The sequence below is a fragment of the Falco cherrug genome, chromosome 5 (assembly GCF_023634085.1).
Source record: "Falco cherrug isolate bFalChe1 chromosome 5, bFalChe1.pri, whole genome shotgun sequence".
NCBI lineage: Eukaryota > Metazoa > Chordata > Aves > Falconiformes > Falconidae > Falco > Falco cherrug.
In genome coordinates, this window is record NC_073701.1 from 56,271,367 (window position 1) to 56,288,601 (window position 17,235).

Consider the following 17,235-nt stretch of genomic DNA (forward strand, 5'->3'; position numbering starts at 1 on the left):
GTGGTAACTTCTGCTTCCAGGGCTACTATATTCCAATATGCAGTGGGGAAAAGTCTGTGGGTTTTAGGACCCACACAAAAGATAAATTGGGGGGAAGGGGGGCAGCAAACAAAAACTCATGTTTTCACTCTGACCAAGACTCTTCCTCCTGCTATGACAAATAACAGCATTTTTCTGATAATGAATCAGGCAACTCTGAAAACACGATGGGATCTCAAATCTGTTCAGGTAAATGGTATGTGTCATTTTTGGTGATAAAACTGCCAGCTCCAAGTATACGTTTTTTGCATATTACTTCCATTCATGATGCGACATTTTGCAATGCATCCACCAGAAAAAAAGAATATAAAGCATCTTGCAGTTAAACATGTTTAACTTATCTTCCAACAAAGAATATGAGGATTAAGCAATGGAATGCCATCAAAGAACACTGTATATTGTATGTTATCTTGGGAAAAAAAAGGCTTTTAATAAAAAGAGAGGGAGAAAAATTATGGTATTTTAAATCCCTTTTACTGGCTTTCTCTTTCCCAGACAAATCAGATATTAGCACATTCACCAGAATGATCTTTACATAAAGAAAATAAACAGTTACTTTTTAGAATTATCCTTTGATCCACTTAAGCATGTAAGTTTTAAGCCTAAATTTAAGCACATTGACTTCAAAGGAGTATTCATTCTCAAGTATATGTACATATAAGCAAAGTTTCAGTGGCCTTGACTTGGGAGATCTTTTCAAGATTAGTATCAAATGAACTGGGACCATGTGTGCTATCCATTCCTACAGTTAGATCCTAACAGTTTACTGAGTGTCATGATCTAATCCAGAAAAACGTGCACATTTTTAAATATTTTGCTGGATTCCATGCAGGGCAGTTTGCTGGTTCAAGCCTTTCATGTGCATATTCTGCTGATAAACAGATCTCTCTGATATCAATTCATGGATAGTTTTTGGTTTTCTTTTAATGCTTTTTGTGCTATCAATTGAGGCAAAATGATTAATATTTTATTAACAACTGGAATCCACATGCAAATAAGATAATGATGTGTTTGAACTTGAACACCCAAATTCAATACAATAATCTACAATTGTTCTGTTTAAAGAATACTGCCATAAACCACAACCTCAGAACAATTCTAGGAACAGACCTTCACTTGTGCTCCTTGTGTGTTGTACTTTACTAGTACACAGTGCGCCACAAAAAGTATATTCTTAAATATAACAAAAATGCTTACCTTTAACCTTGCAAACCCTTAAACGTGTGTAACTGCAACCCTGAGTATCCTAACTGTGTAGGAATAATCTACAAATCAGTATAAACTCCCCAGAAAATTACAATGCATTCAAATCACTGCTTAAAATCCAGAATCTTCCAATTAGGACATTAAGAAGTTTCACATAAACATAGTGAATTTTCATTTTTATAATTGAAAGCAAAACCATGCAATTTACAAAAAGACACTTTACGTAATTATTAGAGGCAGTTAGCACTAAGGAAATAATATGCAATACTTAAAACAAGTCAATTAAAGGCTACTTTCCAATACTGTTCTTCAGTGTATCAGCCTAAACACCAAAGCATTACTCAGTTTCAATGAACACACCCATCATGCTATTTCTTTTTATGCTGACTTTTTTCTTTGCAGTTAAACTAAATACAACTACTTACAAAATAAAAAAAAAAATAAAAAAAGGTTGAGAAAACATACTGCCAATGCTGGTAAGATCCCAAAAAGCAACAAGTGATGGAAAAGAAAAGAAATGTCAAAATTGGCCTGATGTATATTTTAAGATGAGAAAGAACAATATTAAAGACAAGTTTTTCCCCAAGATGACCTGGAACTCCATAACTCAACTACAAGGATGATTCCTATATTTAAACCACCCTCCTGAGGTGGTCATCATAAAATTCTCAGAAGTTGCGTTTTTTAAAATTACTTCAATCACTTCATGAAAAAGAAACATATGTATAGGAATATGACTTCGGGCACTACTTCCCTGCTACCCTGATCTTTGAGGAAAGCAGAAAATAGACTACAGAGCCAGCAGCTGAACCTTCCTCTTTTTCATTGGTTTGAAAAATTTGTATTTCATGACAGGAGGGCAAATCATCTGAAAATTAAGGCTCTTTTCATATTAAAGTGTTCTGAAAAGCAAGAATCACTTCATACTAAATATTTTTAAAATAGAAGCGAACACATCTAAAACATATCTAAGCAGAATGATGAACTAATACAATACATAGTATTCATGACTTTTTTGGTTTCTTAAACAAACACATAAATGTTTGTACCAGTGCATGCCTGAATCTGTGGACATGTGAAAGCAACACCTTAGGCAGATAGGAAATTTCAAAAACTTTAGGTTTAGTATGCTCTAGACAGACAGAGGCATTAAGAGAGACTATAAGAAAAGCCTGAGTTAGTGCATCATTTTTGTCAGCAGCTGTAATGACAGACAAGCCTGGGAATACTGAAGCCTTATAATATTCAAATCAAGACAACATGAAACTGAAGTTACAAGATCTGTTTGTTCAATAAGCAAATGTGAACACCAAAAAAAACCCAACACGCACCAGCCCTGTTTTAACACTTTGTGCTTGAGGGGCAGGGTGTTTGCTACTACTAACATTCCTGGATGAAGTTACTGACTCAGAAGAGCTACAAGTATAAAGCTACAGAATTACCCTTACACATTATCCATGTCATTCTTCCTCTCCCCTCTCCATGCAGCTGCCCACACCCCGGCTAAAAGCATTTAATCAACTGCTTCACTTTTGACATGCAAATCATGCAAGTTTATCTGGCTCCTGCACATTTAGCAAAAAGTCCAGGTAAGAGGTGAAGTTAAAAGCACTACAAATTATAATTTCAAAACACATTTCTGAAGAGAGGAGATACATCATCATTTGGTAGGACTGAGGAAATGTATGAAGAACCTTTTACAACACAGTTTACTTAAAGCCTACATCTTTATATACTGTTTGTTTGGTCTGGGAAAGGTTAGTATTACCAAAAAAAAAAAAAAAAAAGGTCAAGTAAATTACAGGGATATTCTTCAAGAAATTGCAAGTTTTATCAAGCATGTCAGGTATTTTGAAAAGGCTCAGGCTCAAATCTCACCACATTCAAAAACACTGCAATATTTACAACATCACTACAAAAAATTAAAATACAAAAGAACAAAAACAGCAGATACATGTGAAGAAAGCAACACTTTTGGGCAATAATTTTCCCTGACTTTCAGAAGAGACCTTGGATTAAGAAACAGCCTCCACTAACAGCTATAAGGGCTCAGCAGATTTGCTGGCACAAGTGAATTAACCTCCAGAATGCAGCAGGGTTGCATCCATTTACCAGGCAGTGAATTTCACTCCCCATAGTACTTTCTGTGTGACTACCGCTCTACTGTCTGCCCAACCGTTGTGTAAATAATCCATTCCTAAGACAAAACCAACTCAAATACTTCACTGAAAATGTCACTGAAATTAAATTTGTCAGGCTAGTAAAATGGTACGTTTATTCCACAACAACCTCATCTCAAACTAGGTCCCAACCCTGTCATAAGGAGCATGGGTACAAGCGAGGACAAAATCCTGCCAGTTATCAATGCTTTAAAGGGATTTTGAGAATGCAGAGTACAGCAGGAGATGCAACTCACTTGTTGGAACCATTCTGGCTTTGCTAAGATGCCAAAAGAACTTCTCAGGCGAGAGGTTGCACCTGTAAGCACCAGCCTGCTCCTGACCTTTAGGGAAGAGGAGCTGGTGATCATGGTGAAAAAGAGATGCAGCAGAAAAACTCCTCTTTGTGACAGCAGTACAAAGGACACGATATCTGGTCCACAGAGACGATAATCCAAACGAAAAAGAATAATATAATCCAAATAGTCCACAGGTGTGTTACTCCCATTTTAATAACAAGTTTCAATAAGGCCTTCCATGAGCAAACAACGTTGCTCCGAACCACAGGAAGACACCACCCCAAAGGACCCAACAAACCTTCTTTCTTCCTGCCTATGCAGAACACATTTATCCCACAGACATTTCTGACCACTATAAAAGGATATGGCAGGATGTTAGCTGTTACTATACCCCCCAAAAAAGTGCCAGTTATTAATCTGCCTGCAAAAAATAGTACTCCTGAATATTGTCCCGCTGTAGAAACAGCTAAACTGACACACAAGCACTGGACTGTGGAACACCTGGTCTCCATTGCAGGCAACTGTAGAAAAGCTGGCATCGCTTCTATCTCACTAACAGATATCCATAGAAACAAAAAGCTTGGAGGAATCGTATCAGATCTGTCTCACTTAAAACACATGCTACAGTCACAGACGTGTCTTCATTTTGTTGGTTAAATGTAAATGTGTTTAATTCACATGTTACAGTGCAGGACAGAGAGACCACGTCTCTCTGTACATTCACCTACCATGAAACTGCCACACTACATAGTGCGTCTCGGTAAACAAAAATAAGCTTTTTACATAGTGCCTGCCTTTCTAGGACAGTTACTGGGAGGGCACATTCTAGCAATGCTTTACAACATCCAAAATACTGTCTACTAATAAGGAAACGTTTGTATTCAGTCACACAATATTCAATTAGCACCCCACAAAATGGTGGCATTAACATTTCAGTCCCATCCCACTGGTAAAAAGAATTATGAGTAAGTTCAACCAACAGTTATTTTTAACTGTCATCACTACATTTCTATCTTTATATTTCAGGGAATAAAGAAATTATGTTATTTTGAGAGAAGATTTAAACTTTAGAGAGAGAACTGTGTAACTCCCTAAATGTCCGTGGGATCCCAGTATGTAGAGACGACAGTAAAACCATTTTCTCTGCAGTTTTCAATGCACAGCAGCAGAGTCTTCGTGGTGGCGATTTTCACTGATAACGAGAAATTAAATAAGGCACAAAAAAAGACTGAGATCGCATCAGTCATGCCTGCCTTTCTCACCTCCTGTGGTAATTTCCAAAGAGAGCAGACACCAAAATTCCATACGAAATATGGAATCATTCCATATGAAATATCGGTATCAAAGTTGTCAGCCCCTGCTTACCTGTTCTTTTCCTTCACATGTTCTCTTTAAAATATTTCAATAGAAAGCACGGAACAAACACTGCTTCTAACTTGTGATGCAGAATCAGTGAAAAGCAGAATTAGCACTGTTAAAACCAAGGTTTTAAAAAGACATCAGATCATCAGCATCACTCAGAACCATAAGATGCGGCCACCCCATACCACAGGACACACCAGAACAGTCCCAGCACAGCCTGTGCCAGCAGCAGGAAGAGGAAGGAAAGGAAAATCAGTAGGGTGATCCAGCAATCAAGATTACTTGTATCCAACATAAATGTTGCTATTTTACCCTGAATTTTACAGGGTGCCACGCTCATCTTGCCAGACTGAAGCATGAGCCGGTGATCACCCAGTCCCCACCCACACTGGATGCTGACACCTCTCCTCAGTCTGTTTTTCTGTAAGTCAGGACAGACGGTACTCTTGACATTTCAATGTGCACAAATTCAAATGGCTCAGGAAAAACATTCAAACACCTATGAATTTCACAGCCACAATCATAAGACCCTTACAGACAACCGCTGACTCAATGCATCGTTTTGCAAAAGCACCAGCATGATTAAGCAGGGATCAGATAGGAGCCATGTGGAGAAGACACCATCAAGCCTCGCCTACTGCAGCCACTTGAGCACGACACAATCTTCACAGCTCTTCATGGAGAGCCTTCAGTAGCAGCAGCTCAGGTAATTTTGAATCAGACAAGAAACAACCCATAGCTGGGATATAGGTATGCACTGAGATTCAAGAAAAGTTGTCTACATCTAAATTGCTGAAGGATATAACACTGAAGCTTCTGTGTTTCAGGTCCTCTCTCTCTCCAACGTTTCAGTGCACAGGAAACCGAACAAGAACTTGTGTTCAGAGCTTACACCCTTTGTGACCCCAAGACACCCAGCAAAAGCAACTGCGCCTATCGGTGGCAATGTTGTTTAGCACTTCAAATTCTCCATGTTGCTGTTCTTTGAGGGAAGCTCGAGTGTTTGCTGCCGTATCAATAAGTCATCACTTATCGCTGGCAAATCTAACTCCATTTTTGAGAAACATTAGCAAAAACTGTTCTGCCTCTGCAAAAAGAAAAAAAAAGAAGTCACTTTTTTGCACCCAGTATCTCACTTTTTCTTTCTATATGGGAAAAAACCTTGGTTATGACCCAGACACATCAGATGATCATCTCCCAGCAATCAGTGAAGATTCTTCATGAAGCTTCTGCAACATTCACCAAATTCTTTTAATACTGCAGGTCATAAAATGCTGTTAACTTGGCTGTGCAGATCACAAGAGATGTAGATGCTTTTTGATTATTCTCAATTCCTTTCATGCTAAAAGGGCACTAGGAAGCAATCATTGCCTCCTTTCCATCCCTGTGTTAGAGCCCTCCTGGTCCCTGCTGATTTTAAGAGAAGGAATGAAAAAACTAACACAGTGCCTGCATCCTTTCCATGCTGATGAAAGCCAGCTCTAGACTGTCATCTTATTCCACCTGGCAAAGTCTTCACTAGAGTTCAGTTTAGAAAATGGAGAAAGACCAACTGATGCAGTTCGGGCAGACTACGGTGAAAAGAGGCAGAAGCCCCAACAAGGACAAAATACATACAGTTTGTAATTAGCATTTTGTTATTAATGTGCCTTTTATTATTAGTTTTCCAATTTCAGATTTAGTTATAGTTTCAGATGCTAGTGGAGAACCAGAAGGCAGGTAGTGAAGCCAGCTTCTTAAATCAGCAGCTAAGATACAGCGATGTGTTCTTCCATTTTTGCCCTTACCACTGTTATTCATGACTTCTTCACCTTAAACCTAAACAAGTACAGCATCCTTTGCATAGCATAAAAGACCAAATATCCCAACTGTTCAATCACTAGATATACGTCTGGACTCCACACAGTCTAGGCAATGCCTTCACTGGGATAGAGATAATCTTCCAAGCACCTCTCCAAATGTTTGCCCTCAACATCTCGTCCTGATTCTTAGGTCTGCCACTGTAAGCACATCCTCTCCTCACAGGTTTTCTGCCATCCAGTTTAACTTTTCAGGGAGAGTTTCAGTGAGAAAACAGATAAAAACAGACAGAAAGTCTTTGCACAAAGTTTCCAATCCTAGGTCTCCAGCTCTTACTTCCTTCAGTTTCCAAAGACCCACTTAAGCTCAAGAAGGAAGAGATTCCTTTTGCCTTATTAGACCAGAGCTTAAAATACAATTAACATTCACCCTCAGCCTTCTCTGTTGAAAATATAAGCTAATTTTTAATATGCACCTGGAAAGACCATGATGCATATCCTCTGTCGAAGTGGCCTTACTTGATTCGATGGAAATCGCTAACCCACAATACCATGATTAAGTTCAGTAACAGGCCAATACCATTCCCTTATCTGAGAAACTGATTCTCTTCCAGCCTAAGATGTGCAGACAAGCTCATGCAGCAGTAACCTCAGGGACAGATGTTTGTTGTCAGAACATCTTCTATGAGAACATGCTAGTTTTGTATTCAAGACAGGATTCACTAAATACTTGTGTATTTTTTTATCCTTGAATCCTGTGTTTTAAAACATTTCCTAATGTTTCCTTTAAAATGGTTCCTCAAATTCACTTAATTTCCCTGACTGTCAAGAACTTTGAACACTGATGGAAGAGCAGAAAATAAAAGTGCAGTCTTCCCTTCTTCCTCGATATAACTGGGCTATCATGTTAAGCACAGAGGCAGAACAACTGTGGAAGGCATAATACTTTCCAAAAAAAAAAAAAAAACACCAAAGTATACTTAGGTGTATTCTTAAAATTAATAGCCATGTATATTAAGGGATCGCAAGCAGTCCCATAGTGAACATACTAGATATACAAATACTATTTTCTGCACTCTGTCAGACTTGATCAGCTATAAAGTTGAAACAGGAGTTCCATAAAATGCCTTCATTTAACTTGATTGGAAGGGATATTGAACAGAATTAATTCCAGGAACATTTTTCTTCTCGAAGTATTTGCTCAGATGTCACCTCAAAAAGCATTTTAGGTGGTTTATAACAAGACTTGATTTAGCATCTTAGGCAGAAAATTGGGGAGGAGGGAAGTGTGCCCTGAATTTTAATGACACTGTCTTATACTGGTAAGTCTTCACATCATTTTTGAAATGACAGGGTTTACTGCATCAGACATACGTTACAGTTCTTTCACTCAACACAGAGCACAATTCCTGTCCTCTAAAGGAGAGGACTCCTTGCGATAAGCATGGCGGTGGAAGCCAGAAGCAGCACAGCCACTGCAGAGTGCTGCTCTGTTACAGAGCAGGCAGTAGAAACCCAGTAACTGTGCTGCAGTATGCACACAGAAAAGCAGCCATCCATTTCATATTTTAAATACGGTTTTAGCCTCTAAAAAAACAGCATAATACAATATTTTTTTTTTAGTTGGCATAAGTATTCCACATAATTTGCGCAGCAAAGACATCTAAAAATACTTGTTGAAATACCACTGATTGCCATCCCTTGGAGGAGAATCTTCTCCACAGCAAAACACTCTCACAAATTCTAAACCCTACACACACATACTTGCTCTGATGCTCGAAACATCAACCCAGGTTATTCTCCTTCACTCACGGTATCAATGATTGCCAAGGTGAGCCAACAGCACTGACCATGTCTCTGCCACTTCATTTCAGTAAGACCAGCCAATTTCCATTAGCGAAATTCTGGTTTTGTCAACTTTTTGGATAACCTCCATTTCAGCACATGACTTGTAGAATAACAAAGACAGGTTGAGCTAAGGACTTTTTGAGGCAGGCTTTTTTTGGAAGGGGGGCTCTGAAGCAAGGAAGGGGCAAACAAGGATACTGATACACTAAAATAACGCTGCTGCGAGCAAACCCAGTGTGTCTGCACAAGAATATCGCTGTTTGCAATATCCTGACAGCTCCACACATCAAAACAATGAAGCTCCTCAGGAGTTTTTTAAGTTGAGCGCTCACACCAAAGCATGCTGCTGCAGTAGAACCACCATCCAGTTCCTGACACACCAGAGGAACTGAGCATCAAGGGAGCTACAACAGCCTTGAAGTGCTCCCCAGAGCAATGCTGCACTGGTTTGGACACACACAAGAGCTATCAGGACCCAGTGAACTGTGGTGCCTCGGGACACAGTGTGAATTCCACGCCGTCCCCGCATCCTCACAAATCCACCCACCTCTCAAGCTTCACGTCTTAGTGCCCGCAACTTCTCTCCTTCCCACAGCTGAGGACACAGGGGGCTGATCAGCTCTATACAGGTGCATGTGTAGGATGTGTAGTTCCCAAGGAGAAGCTAAAAAGAAGCCTGTGACGTTTGAGGGGAAAAAGCCTGAGGAAAGGTGGTCTGTACAAACCACCTGTGGCTCACCATAAGGACATCTTTGCCTTCCCAGTTTTCCCAGCATTTCCAGCAACTTCTTATTTTCCAGTTCAAACCTGCTGCTACAACTAGACTTGAAATCAAAGCTGCACAGTAACTGTTTATTACAACAGAGAAGCAGGGTATGGGCTGTGGATAAAATAAAGCTGAGACTGAAGGGAAAAGCTAGCAGGAGGCATGTGGATGAACCAGGATTATTTAGCTACTGACTTGTTTTCTGAGGCTTTGTTTGGTTTGTGGTTGGGTTTTTTTCTGCTTTGTTGAGTTTGTTTTGTTGGGTTGTTTTTTTTTTTTCTCATTTTTATAGTCTGCTTTAGGACTATCCACCACCAAGAAACTTCAGCATCAAATTAATTGAGCAGTTTTGTGTTGTTGTACAGCAAAATCACTGCAAGTCAGTCCTGCTGGCATTTGTGGGCTTGAATAAAGACTAGTTCCTCTCATGAGAAGAAAACACTGATTTAAGCAATCAGATTACAAGTACATAAAATCAAAGAAAATACACATGCATTAAACATTTCTTATTCTTATATTCCATGTAAGTATTATTACCCAATATACACATGCATTTGGGAGGGATAAATGGATATTTTATATCCTACGTATAAGTGTGTTTGTGTATGTGACATAAATACGATTTATATTACTAAATATTTCACATCAATACTACTCCGTATCTGAATCATAGAAAATTACCGGCTACAATGTTAAAGTAACAGCATTTCCATTCACCAAAGTCTTCTGACGGCACAGTGTACATAAAATGTTCTGCGGAGTAACTGAATGGAAATATTTTGTAGAAACAGAAGAGGGGGATGTTAGCACAACTGGCTTTGAACCAGAATTTAACTGTATGTGTAATTGCCTTTTAACTCAATACCACACTGAACTCCTACATTAGCTAAAGATGCACCTTCATTTCATTACTGCACTGGCCATTTTCCTGGCTAGTTTGAAAGCTTTATTTCATCTATTTTTCATACTCAAGGACGATTAAATTCAACACTGATTAACTATTTTGACCATGTATTATTTTTCTGAGTCTAAAGCATAAAAGTTCCAGCAACTGGAATCCTGCTGAATTACTAGCTAAACTTGAGCAATATACAATGCAACATACTTTAGAAGGTAATCATTTACTTCAGGCACAGAGGAGCTTTTCCATTTACGCAGTAGAAACACAATAAAGAAAAGCATCAGTGGTAAGAATGTTAACATATAAATCTATCCAGCTTCATAATGAAGATTAAAGAGATTGAACAGAAAATAGGAATAAACAAGAACTGTTAACAAACTTAACCGGCATTAAACCCATCAGAGCAAAACCATTCACATTATTTACTTCGAATAAAGACAAGCCTGCACGCTACAGCTCGTGACACAACCTTTAAGCAGAATGAAATAAAAGAATCCTTGCAGTTTCTGACGCAGCCAGATTAGACCCTTTCTAAAGTTTCCTCATCTGTAAAAGCTTCTGATACATTTTGACAACTGTCATCCATTCTATTTCTGCGATTCCCCAGCTACGCTGACTCCTGACATAAAGAAATGTGACCGCAGATTTCAGTAAGGATGGTATTTACTAAGAGGAAAAACTAAAACCCTTCCTTTTCACAGCTGAAACACCTGCGCGCATTTCAGCGGCTATTTTTATGATGTCGTATGTTGGCAATGAACTTGCCATTAGGGCCAGGATTTACTGGCCAGGAGCAGGGCAGCAGCTCTGCCGGGCCATCACCTCCAGTGCAAGGGTACAGCGCTTCTCACACACAAGGAACACCTCCTCCTCCTCAACACCGTGGGGAATTCTGTCCCCAGCAGGACAGCCACCTATCCAAAACCTCCTCCTCCTTAACACTGGGGGGAATTCTGTCCCCAGAATCTACAGCCATCTACCCAACTCGGCGGCGACAAGCCCAGGCACCTCAGCCCCCCGCAGGCTGCCGCGGAACTGACGACCTGCACAACCAAGTCACCACCAGCCCTCTGCCCCTTCGCTCACAGGCTTGGGGATCACGCAGGGACACGACAGCCCCCCGCGACAGCAGCCCTCTTTGAGGAAATGGCAAACTTACCTTTGTATTGTGCTAGACAGGCCGGTTATTCTGAAAACCGACCCGAAACTACCTGCCGTCCGCCGGTGCCGGCCCTGCGCCGGGGCTCTGGGGCCCCAGGCCACCCCTCGGCCGGCGGCGGGGCCGCTCCTGCGGGCGCTGCCCAGCGCCGAGGCGCGATCGCCGCCAGCTCGCAGCGGGCGTTCGCGGCCCCGCCGTGCCGGCGCCCCCCGGGGAGGGAGGGGACGGGTCCCGCCTCGTCCCCGCCGCCGCGCGTGGCGGCCCCGGGACTGAACCGCGCGCAGGGAAGTTTCCCGAAGTCACTTCGGACACCACCCCCCCCCCCGCCGCCCACTTCGGCCCCGGCTCACGCCACCCACCCCGGCTTTAGGAGCCTGACCCGGGGGAGCGCGGGCGGCAGCACCGCGGAGAAAAGTTAGTTACTGCCGGCGCGGAGGCGGCGCGGCCCGGCCCGCTGTGCCCCCCCGGCCCGGCCGCCCGGTGCCGGCCTCCTGCCGCCGCCCCCCGCTCCTGCCGCGGCAGCGGCGCAAGATGGAAGGCGCGGGGCCGCCCGCCCGTCCCACCGCGGGGCGGCTGCCGGCCGTGCCCCGGGAACGGGGGGGGCACACCCGGCAGCGCGGCAGGCCCCCTGCCCTCCCTCGCTCGCCGCGGCTGCCGCCCCCCGTGCGCCGCGCTCACCTCGCTCCGGCTCGGCTTGCAGGCAGATGGGGATGTTCTTCTTCCAGCCCGGCATGGCTCCGCGCTCCCCGCTCAGCGCTGCTGCTGCGGCGGCGACGGGGGGCGGTTCATGGCAGGGCGCGGCGGCGGCGACCCGCGCTCAGGGGAAGTCGGCGGCTCCGGCGGGCAGCGGCGGAGGGGCGGCGGCCGCGCGGCGGGCGGGGGAGGGGAGGGGAGGCGGCGGAGCTCCGCCAGCTCGGGGGACGGGAGGAAGGGCGCGGGGTGGGGCGCGCTCGCCCCGGTTCAGCCGGGGACGGAGGGGTGGGCGGGGGGATTGCGGGAGGGGGAGGTGCGGAGCGGCGCCCGGCCCCGGCCCTCGCCGCCGCCGGCGGCAGGTGGGACCGCCCGAGCCACCGGCCGCACAATGGAGGGCCGGCGGGCGGCCACGGCGGGGCCAGGTGGGGCGGGCCGGGGCGGGACCAGGGCCGCTGGGGCGCCGGGCAGCCAGGTGCGGGCCGGGGCGCCGGCGCGGTGCCGCCGCAGGGGTGGCAGGCCGCGGGGAGCCGCTCCGTGCCCACGCCGCGGGCGGGGGGGCGGCTGTGACGCGCGGTTAACGGCGGCGGGCGTGAAACGCGCGCCCGGGGTCGCCGTCTCCTCACTTGTGGAAGGAGCCGAGTTTTGGCCCCTCCGGGCGCCCGAAAGGCGGGTGCGGCGCGTGCTGCCGGCTGCGACCGTCCCGCCCGGCCCCGGCCCCGGGCCGCCGCTGCGGGGATGCAGTGCTAACGCGGGCACGTCCCCCTGCTCCCCTCGGCGACCCCCCGCCGGCCGGTGCACCCGCGTGTGCGGAGCGGGGACTTAAAGAGTTAAAGGAGCGGCGAGCTCGGGCGGAGCGGGCTGGCAGCCCCGGGATCAAATAAACCGGGATTTGCACCACAGAGAGCCCGGGACCCGGCTGCGGCAGGTCGGGTTGCTGCCGTTGTCACAGCCAATTCCTTACGACCTTTTGACCAAAAGACCTCGAATCTCACTGCTAAACGTATTTCTGACACAGCCATGTCCTAATAGGAGACTAATGCTGCGGCGATTAAATATTCCTGTTATTTTTTATCGAAAATAACCCACTATAGAAATTCAAAGTGGCAGGTTTGAATGTTATTTTAAAATAATGATTGTAATATAAGGGAAGCTTTTTTTTTTTTTTTTTCCCCCAAGGCACTTCTGGGGGTGGACTGCTATATGAGCTTTGTCCTGCCTAGCAGTTATGTTGTGATTATTTTCGTATCGTCTGTCATTTCCTCATATTTATAGAAATCATGTAATTTTACATGGTCAAACAGCTACATGTGAACCCTTCATTCAGATGAAGATTTGAAGGATTTCCTAGATTTAATTTCTGTTGTAAACATGACAGTTTCCTGACACAGCATTTTTCTGCGTTGATTTTTTTCCAGCGTGTCAAGCAGAATGATACCCGTGAAAAAAAATCCCGTAAATGAGAGCTTGCAGCTACCAGCTTTTCCTTGATTGCGCTTGGGCCATGGTCCCATCAGCAGTAATGCTGCAGTCGCGCGTGGCAGGATGGCTGAGCAGTGCCGCTGATCCATCTGAAGAGTAGGCATATCCTGGACTTTTGCTGAATTAAGAGTATACCATGATGAGTTGCCTCTGCCAGTAACTCTCTTGCTGCCTGCAAGAGGACGAGTGATACCTGATCCAGAACATAAACCAATGGCATGTTGTTGACAAACCAAAAACATTTTACCAGGTTAGAAGTGTAAGACCGGTGGGAGTGGCGGCCATTTGTATTTTTATTTCATTGAGGGGGGCACTATATCAGGATTTCCTGCATCTTTGAACCACAGCCTTGTGTCCTTTCTTCAAGAAGAGACATGTTTATGCTAGTACTGTCCTTCCTTTCATAGTCTTTTTACGTAAGTAAAATTGGGGAGGCTTTTATTGGCATTTCTAACTATATATGTCAGCATGCATGTGAATTTCTAAGCATTATAAAATAAAGATCTCCAGACAGATTCTTTGCTCACAGGGCAAAGCTTCCAGAAGATGCCTTTGGGGCGTGCAGGCAGAGCAACTGCACTGCTTGAGGCAGGTTCAGAGGGACAAGACGCTCTGGCCAGGGGGCACCGACACAAGGAGCAGGTGCTGAGAACTGTCCCAAGAGCTGCTGGAAAAGACACAGCCAGGAAACAGGTTTCAAGGCAATGAGGTTGTTTAGAAGCCATATAGCTACTTTTAAAAAATTATTTTGGCACTTACTCTCTTAACCTCTCTCTGTCAAGTGCTATGGAATGAAATAAAACTTCATATGACTGTGTGTCATCCATGTCCTAAATCTTGACTACTACCTCTGATGTCCAGCTGTTACTCCTAGCCTTTACTGTATGAATGAAAAGAACACAAACATCATGCTTTAACTTTGTAGTTCTGATCCTCCAGCCAATTTTTGCCAGCAATGGAATTCTGCAAAATTGCAGGTCAGAGGAACATAGTGGTAGATTGCCCTACTCTTCAGTCCACGACAAGCCATTTTCTAGCTATATTTTTATAGTGCCATCACTTTGAATGTGAGTAAAAATTCCTTAGGACTGAATGGGGGATTTTTCAGTGTCCTGCAGGAGTTATAAAATCCCAGCTGCTAGTTTGGATTTGCTCCAGAAATGTGTTTCAAAATGAGGGATAATTCCTATTTTTTATATATCTGTTTTCTCAGGAATAAGCATACCACACATTAAATAGCTAACAACATACACATCATTGGGTGGAATATGTATGCTTCTCTCTGTCTTATGCAAGACTTTACAAATAAATCCTTTTAGGCAATGACACTCTGTAATTCCCCATTTCTGTGCTACAGGAAAAGCTTGCATGGGTGCCTGGCTCAAGTTAATTTAATTGCATTTTCTTACTCACATGAGCTGTTTTACACTGAATAACTGCTTCTGCATATCCCAATGCTAGCAATGAAAGAAAGCGGTCATCTGATTTAGACGTTCATTTTATGGTGAATATATCACACCAGCAGCACATAAACTTCCTTCCAGTTCTTTTCTGTCTACAGCTTTTTCCCCTGGAGAATTTTAAATGCATCGAATCTTGGTTTTCAAGGAAGCACCTTTTTCTTCTTCTTGCTGCAGTATGGAGGTCATCTGAAGCATGTATGATAACAGCCTAGAATTAATCAAAAGCGAAAGAAGTATAATATCCCCAAAGAAAGGTTTGATTCTGTCAGTGTTCTGAAAGAAGAGATTCATTTTTTCATTTCCTGTTCTTATTTACTATTTAAAAGCTAGATAGAAGAAATATGCAGATGGTGGGGCTGAGTGTTCTGTTCCAGAGGACTGGAATGTTTCTCAGTAACTGCAGGTTTGCTACCTCTAAGTTACAAGAGATGCCTCAGCTTTAAACTGTCTTTAAACTTCACTTTTTTTTGCTCAGTGACTGGCACTCACTATCCATGGTAGTGATAGTTCATGATTAAAAAGAGCTTTAAAAGGTAGTAAGTAGAATATCTCCTGCAAATAAAAATAAAAAATTACCTAAAATAACTTTGATAATAGTAAGATATTACAATTTCTATGGGGTTTTGGTCATTCAAGCCCTGGAAACTTCCATATTGTTCTGAACAGTCTGGGAGGAAGGAAGGGTAGGTTCTCATCCTTTTAAATGGACGGGTCACTAGTGCATGCCTGACACTGAGGTATTCCTACCAAGGGTTACATAAATGTGTATGAATCACACACTAAAATGTGATGTGATTTCATTAAAAAAGCGATACCAATCTTGCCAGAACTGAGCACTAGGCAGACCAGATATCCACTTTATACAGCGTTATCTTTCCTGTGCGCTGCTCTTACTTTCTCTTTGTTTTCCTTTTATTACAAAGGTGCCTTATCTTGAAAGATATTTGTCACATTGCTGAACATCAGGTCAAAAAGTTCTTAGATGAGACATAAGGAGTATACCAACAGCTGATTATATTTTTTTTAGATGCATTTTAGCACTTTTATTAACAAATGTTAAGAAAAAATAGTAGCACATCCTGATGCAGAGCAATAGCCTTTTACTGTCAGCCTCACTGTGAAGCATCCACCTCAGGACAGTGCAGAGGGCATGGTCCCTTTCACACGCTCTTCTTATGGCTCCATGAATCTCTCATGTTGGCACAGTGGTGGACTTCAGCAGGAGAGGAGGACATCCAAGCCTGCCTGTGGAAATGGGCCTTTCAGGTAGTTAACTCAGGTTACCTGGTCTGTCAGTCCCAAACAGATTTAGGAATCGGATAAAACACAAGCACAATTAGTTTAGGCAAGTTGGCAGCAATTCTGTGTATGCTCAGTATCAGAAATTTAGGTACCTAAGCAATTATAGATAAGCACTTTGGTATATACAGCCTTCCAAATAACCAAAAGCGAAGATGGGAGTTTTATGGATTGTGTTTGTGGCTTAGGAACCTGCGCTCTACCTGCTGCCCGTGTTATACACCTGTGTGCCTTTGGATTTAGCCATCTAATGTTTTGAGGAGGCAGGCAGATTTTCTCTGTTTCCCTAAGAAAACATCTCTTAGGTTCTCGCTAGCAGCCTTGAACTACAGCAAATAAGCTTACAGTCAGCACAAGATGATCTGTAGGCTCTTGGTCATGCCACCACCCTTGTGTCAAACAGACAAACCGACCCCACCGGACAGCAGACTTCCTAGGGCTACCTACTTGCCTTTTCCTGTTTCTGTAACCTGCCCCAGACCAAAGAGACACTGTTCCCCAGTATGCTGAGGGTTTAAGCTCTGGATTGATACAGGTACCCAAGTTTGAAATTTTGGGGTTTTGTGTGCTGCTAAAATAAAATACTCTAATTAGTGCTTATAACTGTTCTGTTTGCACAAAAATTAGTTTTGTAAATCATTTCCAAAGGGCACACAACTACCAATATAATGAAAAAAGCAAATTACGCAAATATTAAATAGCCTGACTTATTGCTGCCTTTTGTGCTGATATTGAAGTATAAATACAATTAGACCATTAACTA

The 17,235-nt window shown here is 43.5% G+C and overlaps 1 protein-coding gene across 1 annotated transcript in view; it reads right to left on the reverse strand.

Annotated features, from left to right (window-relative positions):
* Positions 1 to 12,370, reverse strand: part of GRIP1 (glutamate receptor interacting protein 1) — a 328,966-nt gene extending 316,596 nt beyond the window's left edge. Inside the window, exon 1 of the mRNA XM_055712779.1 lies at positions 12,217 to 12,370. Within this exon, the coding sequence (XP_055568754.1) occupies positions 12,217 to 12,271 (55 nt within the window). The 5' untranslated portion in view covers positions 12,272 to 12,370. The remainder of the gene's footprint in view (positions 1 to 12,216) is intronic.
* Positions 12,371 to 17,235: the final 4,865 nt, after the last annotated feature.